Source organism: Falco punctatus (genome assembly GCF_963210335.1).
Source record: "Falco punctatus genome assembly, chromosome: 1".
Classification (NCBI taxonomy): Eukaryota; Metazoa; Chordata; class Aves; order Falconiformes; family Falconidae; genus Falco; species Falco punctatus.
This window is the reverse complement of record NC_137580.1, coordinates 105,713,971-105,720,492: the sequence shown is the minus strand read 5'-3', so window position 1 is coordinate 105,720,492 and position 6,522 is coordinate 105,713,971. Positions and strand designations below refer to the sequence as shown.

At 62.9% G+C, this 6,522-nt stretch overlaps 1 protein-coding gene across 1 annotated transcript; it reads left to right on the top strand.

The window, feature by feature from the left end:
• The first annotated feature begins 3,257 nt into the window (after positions 1 to 3,257).
• Positions 3,258 to 5,323, top strand: HSPB1 (heat shock protein family B (small) member 1). Its single transcript, XM_080381975.1, has 3 exons — positions 3,258 to 3,775; positions 4,697 to 4,760; positions 4,980 to 5,323. Exons 1-3 carry the CDS (start codon positions 3,415 to 3,417, stop codon positions 5,137 to 5,139), a joined length of 585 nt encoding a protein of 194 aa, XP_080238101.1. The 5' UTR covers positions 3,258 to 3,414; the 3' UTR covers positions 5,140 to 5,323.
• Positions 5,324 to 6,522: the final 1,199 nt, after the last annotated feature.

The window sequence follows — 6,522 nt, the reverse complement described above, 5'->3', positions numbered from 1 at the left end:
TGGCATCCCGCTTGCCGCTGGTTTGCAGCCAGCCGGGATCGGGGGGGATCCTTTGGACTCCAGCTCAGCTGGTAATGCGACAGCCTCGTTAACTGGCGGGCTGATGAACCAGAGGTCCTGGCAGGGCAGAGATGTGAGCAGAGGGGCACTCCAGCATCGTCTCCCAAAGCCGGCACGTTGAGGAACAAGGCTCAGCCACTGGCTGAGGATTCACCAGCCCTTGGAGAAACATCTCCGGGCGCTGGGTCGTGCCAGGTGCCCACCCCTGGGTATCCCACCCACCCCCTGCTCCGCTGGCAAAGCTGCCGGTCGCCCTCTGCGGTGCCCAGACAAGTGGAGCCATTAGAAATGGAGTGACCAGGTAAGGAAGGGACACGCTGGTGGCTTTCCATGGCTCAGCTTGTCCCCATGTGCCAGCCCCGGGCAGTGCAGCAGCTCTGGATGCAACTGTGGCAGGAGGAGGAGGTGAAGGGTCCTGCTCCCTCCGAACCTGGGGAGATGACGGGCGTGAGTGTCCCAGCATCCCTACAAACTCCTGAGCCACACACTCTGAAAACCGTCCCACCCCTCTCCAGCTCCGGGCACCCCGTAGTCCCCATCCCACCCATTATCCCACAGGGAAGCTCAGACTGGCCACAGGAGCCCCAAAACCCTGCTGGGAGTTGGGGGGGGGGGGGGGTTCCCCTCTGAAGACATCTGAATTCAAGCCACTGGTGGGGGGGGGGCGGTATTTTGCCAGTGGCTGCAGCCCCCAGCCCTGCAGCCCCCTGTGGCTCCTGAAAGCCCGAGACCCAACTGCAGCGCCGGCGCGGACAAGCCAGCACATCAGGGAAAATTTCCAGTCTTCCTCTTTTACAGTCTCTTGTCTCCTGCCGCGGAGGGAGCTAACTGGAACAAATACTCTGTAGAAATACTTCAGTATTTTCCTCTTGCGCGTGCGCTCTCTCTTTTTTTCTGGGTTGTGAGTACAGCTGTAGATTCAGTGAGCTGGTTCAATTATAATAAAATATACAGTATATATTGTAAATGACTCTGCTGGGCATGGAGCGGTTTCTTCACAGGGGACAGCACGGCAGGGGTGACCGGCTCCATCCATGCAGGCTTGGTCTTATCCAGCTGCCCACGGACCCTGCTGCTCTCCCTCGCCAGCTGCCCAGGGCTCGCTCTCCCCCCCGGTGCATCAGCCTCTGGCTCTGTGCAGAGCGGCGCTGGGCACCAGTTGTGTCTGATCCCCCAGAGCACCCTGCTACGGGGTGGGGGAAACCCTCTGGGGAGGCCCCGTTGCTGGGGCAGATGTGTCCACTTGCACCCTTCCCATCTCCTTGCAGCCCTCCTGACTCCCTGCATCCTTCTCTGCATTCCCTCCCGTTTGTCTGGAACTCTCCCATCCATCCCGTGCCTCCTGCAGCCCTCCCAGCATCCCCCTTGCATCCCTCCCATCCCTCCCAGCATCCCCCCCTGCATCCTTCTCTGCATCCCTCCCTTTTCCCTGCATCCCTTCCTGCATCCTGCTCTGCACCCCTCCAGCACCCCTCCCTGAATCCCTCCCATTTCCCTGCATCCTTCTCTGCATCCCTCCCTTTTCCCTGCATCCCTTCCTGCATCCTGCTCTGCACCCTTCCAGCACCCCTCCCTGAATCCCTCCCATTTCCCTGCATCCTTCTCTGCAGCCTTCTCTGCATCCCTCCCTGCATCCCTCCCATTTCCCGCATCCCTCCCATTTTTCTGCTTCCCTCCCTGCATCCTTCTCTGCATCCCTCTCATTTCCCACATCCCTCCCACCCGCTCACCCCCACAGTCCCTGCAGCGCCTCATCCCCCCTCCCCCCCCCGGCTCCCCTCCAGCCTGCGGCAGCCCCGCAGGATGTGGCCCTGCACCTCCAGCCCCACACGGCTCAGCTGCCTTCAGCCCTTTCCCCCAGCCCTTCAGAGGCACTGCTGGGCTCTGCCCCACACAAAAGGGTTGATGGGGCGGTGGGTGCACTGGGACACCCCAAAAATCCTCTGCTGCCTCACCCCGCCTCCTCCCTGCATCCCCATCTATGTCATGAGTGTGTCAGGTCTCAGCTACTGCCTGTCTCCTGGTGCTGGTCACACACTTCTTCAAAGTGCAGCAGCCAGAGCTCAGCCCCAGCAGGCACATCCCACCACAGCGCCTCTGTCCTCCCAAAACTGGCCGGTCCCACCCCACAGGGCTGGGGGGAAGGGGGGATGGGGCAGAGGTGACTGGGTCCCGGGGATGCCAGGCTTGCTGGGCTGGGAAAACAAGCCCTTCCCTGGGACCGGGGGCCTGGAGCTTGGCCCCCAGTGGGAATCCCTTCCCAGGTGCCAAGTGGCATCACTGGAGGCACGTTTGGACGTCAGCGCAACAGGCTAAGGGAAGGAGCCACCCTCCCCCAACCTGAGAGGGTGCTGCCCCCTCAGCCCCCCCGGCCCCCTCCAGCACCCTTGGTCCCATCAGCGCTATCAGCTCCACTGGCCCCCACCAGCCCCCATTTGCCTCCACCGGCCTCCATCAGCCCCTCCTGGTCCCACTGGCCCCCATCAACACACACTGGTCCCACTGTCCTCTATCAACCCCTCCTAGTCCCACTGGCCCCCATCAACCCACACTGGTCCCACTGGCCCCCATTAGCCCCTCCTGGTCCCACTGGCCCCCGCCAACCCACACTGGTCCCACTGGGTTCCATCACCCCTTCCTGGTCCCACTGGCCCCCATCAACCCACACTGGTCCCACTAACTTCTATCAACTCCTCCTGGTCCCACTGGCCCCCATCAGTCCCTCCTGGTCTCATTGGCCCCCATCAACCCACACTGGTCCCACTGGCCCCCATCAGCCCCACCGGTCCCCCCCAGGGGGCTGGAGCAGCCTCACCCCAACCTGGCGCTGGGGATTTCCCACTGTGCTGTCGAACCCTGAAGCCACAGGGGTTCCAGGGTTCTGGGGGGCTCCAGAAGCTTCTGGCTGGTGGGTGACGCAGCGGGTACAGGGCTGTGCACAGGCTCTTCCACTGACTCATCCCCCTGCAGGTGCTGGCCGAGCCCCAGCCCCCTCCCCACGCTGCCCTGCATCCCTGGGATGGTTTTACGGGCAGCAAAGGCAGGCAGGCGGGGGCGAGGCCGGGAGCAGCTCCAAGGACCATCCATCACTCCCAAGCAGACACAACCTCCCGCGGCAAGAGGCAGGCGGATGTTTCCCTGGCGGGAGGGACCTGGGGGGCTGCCAGCCCCGGCCCCCTGCTACCCATCCAATGCGGCTGCATGTGGCCGCCCCAGCGCCGGCAAAGTTTCTCGTCCCTTCCTTGGGCCCTGCTGAAATTTCCATTAATAGCCAGCTGAGCTGCCCGGCTAAAAATAACCATCAGGCCTCTTCATAAGCCACCGCTGGCCACCCCCCCAGCAGCCCCACGCACCATGGCTGAGCGCCGTGTCCCCTTCACCTTCCTGCGCAGCCCCAGCTGGGAGCCCTTCCATGACTGGTGCCGTGGCAGCCGCCTCTTCGACCAGTCCTTTGGGATGCCCCATATCCCCGAGGATTGGTACAAGTGGCCGAGCGGCAGCGCCTGGCCGGGATATTTCCGTCTGCTCCCCCGGGAAAGCGCGCTGCTGCCGTCCCCCGGCTCGCCCTATGGGCAGGCGCTGAGCCGCCAGCTCAGCAGCGGCATCTCCGAGATCCGCCAGACCGCCGACAGTTGGAAAGTCACCTTGGATGTCAACCACTTCGCACCCGAGGAGCTGGTGGTCAAGACCAAGGATAATATCGTGGAGATAACTGGTGGGTACTGGGGATGGGGGGCTGTGGGGTCCCCCACCAGGCACTGGGCTTGGGCAGCTGCCCCAGCTCTTGCTGCAGGGAAAAAGGGTGGAAGGGCAAAATACAGCGGAATAAGTGATGGGACACAAAGGAAGGAAAATCAAAAGGTGGAGGCAGAGGGGGCAGGAGAGGGAAAAGGGGAAGATCAAGGCCGAAAGGAAGACCCAGCATTACAAGCTCAGTCTCGGGGCGCATTCACGCTGCAGATGTTGCACAGGGTGAAGAGACCCCTCCAGCGCTCTTTATTGTCCCCTTGCTGCTGTCCCAGCCAGGACATGGGGCGGGACCCCCCGGCTGTGAGCCACAGAGGGACCTGGGGGTGACAGGGGGATGTCACGTGCCCTGCGGCCCCCCCTGTTCCCCCCGGCACCCTGGGCAGCTCAGCCAGGGATGCCGTGACAAAGCCCAGGCCCCGCAGCACGAGGCCAGTGTATGCTTTGTGCTTGGCAAAGGGGAGTCCGCAGGGGGGTGGGGGCAATTCCCCAGCCAGCTGGATTCGGGGGTGCAGTCCCAGGGTGCTCAGTCTCCAGCCCCCCTTGCCAGGGAGCCAAAATGAGGGCTGTGGGGCCAGCTGGCAGCGGTTGGGTCTCCTTGGCCACCACCAGCTCCTGGCACCACACTTTGCTCCCTGGGACTTTGGGGGATGCTCCTGGAGAGGCCCCACTGCCCCTGGTCCTGTCCCGTCCCCCGGTTACTCCAGACTGATATTAAGTCAAAGAAAACCAGGAGAGGCAGAATCATCCCCTCCCTGGTGCTGGATGATGCTGGGATGTGGCGGTCGGGGCAAGGAAGGGGCACCCCGGGCACAGAGACCCTCCCAGCTCGCTGCCCACCCAGCCTGGCCCCTTCCAACCACCCCAGGATTATTTTCTTTCCTGCCAGGCAAACACGAGGAGAAGCAGGATGAGCATGGCTTCATCTCCAGGTGCTTCACCCGAAAATACACGTAAGTACCAGGGAGGAGGGGAGGTGGGATCCTGGCAGCCGCCTGCGTGTGTTTGCCCACCCACCCATCCCCTCAGTGCCCACTGGCCAAACTGGGGATGCTGTTCACCCAAACTGGGAGCAGAGGCAGGTGGCAATTCAGGGCTGAGCATCGCATCCCCCGGGATGCAGGGTGGGGTGGTGGGTGCTGCAGCCCTGACCCCCCCCTCTCCTCCTGCAGCCTCCCCCCCGGCGTTGAAGCCACAGCCGTGCGGTCCTCGCTGTCGCCCGATGGCATGCTCACGGTGGAGGCTCCCCTGCCCAAGCCGGCCATCCAGTCTGCCGAAATCACCATCCCCGTCACTGTCGAGAGCCAAGCCAAGGAGCCGGCCAAGAAGTAGGCAGAAGCCAGGAGGAGGAGGAGAAGAAGCTGCCGCTGCCCCCCACCCAAAGCTGCAACCTCACACCCACCCCCCTCGCAGCCCCCTTTTTACTGGTTATTTTGTACTCGCCCAGTCACCGAGTGCCTTGAATAAATGTGAAGGAACCGGTAGAATCAGCCGGAATAAAAAGCAGTGAAAGAAACGTGTCCCCATGCCCTGTGTCTGTCCCCTGGGACCACCGGCACCGGCTCCCTGCCCTGGCAGGGCTGGACCAGAGCACTGGGCTAGGGCTGGCTGGGGCCAGTGTGGCCACCACGAGGGCTACCGAGCCCTGCGCAACAGCCTGGGGTCAGCATCCTGCAGCTCCACATCCCAGGTTCAACATTCCGGGTCTTCACATCCTGAGTCTCCCTGTCCTGGATGTCCCACATCGCAGGTCTCCTGTATCTCAGATCTCCACATCCCAGCCTCCAGCATCCCATGTCTTTACATCCTGGATCTCCAAAATCTCTGGTCTCCACACCCCAGGTCTCCAATACCCCAGGCTCATCATCCCAGTTTTCCACATCCTGGGTCTCTGACATCCAGGTCTTCAAAATTCTGGGCCTCAACATCCATCCCAGGTCTCCTATATTTCAGGTCTCCAAACCCCAGGTCTCCAGCATCCCATGCACCTCTGACATGCCTGATCTCCGAAATTCTGGGTCTCCCACATCCCAGATCTCAGCATCCTGGGTCCCACCATCCATGGTCTCCAAATCTCTGGGTCTCAACATCCCGGACTGCAACATTTTGGGTCCCAACACTCCGGTCTCTTCATCCTGGGTCTCACCATCCCTGAAACACAAGCACACACACATACACCCCCTGGGGTCGCAGGGACCCCCGGGCAAACAAGGGCTTCACGGGCAGAAGCTCTGGCCAGAAAACAGCCCCATCCCTGGGGGGCCATCCCCCACCCCAGTGGTGCCCCCTCCCTTTCACCCCACTGCGATGAGCTGGGCAGGCGAGGGGGGCTCAGCTCAGGGGCTGCAGCCATGCTGGGGGGCTGCACGCGGCAGGGGGGGTGATGGTCCTGCTGCCTCTCGGCCCCAGCTGGCCCCGTGCCCCCCGTGCCCCCGGGCAGGACCAGCCCTACATGGCCAAGGCCAGGCCCAGGGCTGCGATGTTCCCGATGTTCCCACTCCAACAAATCCCACTAATCCCCCCTGAGTCATCCCGCAGGCAGACGGTGACCTGGGAGGAATCCTGCAGCTGCAAGGTCCCTCTCCGAGCCCGGGGGGGGGTGGGGGCTCTGTGCACCCCCCAAGCCCCTTCCCCAAGCCCTCTGCCCCAGCAGTCTCAGGTGCAATGAGTTTGGCAGGTCTCAGGCACGATGCCCAAGGTGGGGCTGGGGTGGGC

Bases quoted from the DNA above. Each gene is read 5' to 3' on its own strand.
- HSPB1 (XM_080381975.1), top strand. From the start codon at position 3,415: ATGGCTGAGCGCCGTGTCCCCTTCACCTTCCTGCGCAGCCCCAGCTGG. The intron at 3,776-4,696 runs GTGGGTACTGGG...CTTTCCTGCCAG, and splicing joins TAATATCGTGGAGATAACTG to GCAAACACGAGGAGAAGCAG. The intron at 4,761-4,979 runs GTAAGTACCAGG...CTCCTCCTGCAG, and splicing joins TGCTTCACCCGAAAATACAC to CCTCCCCCCCGGCGTTGAAG.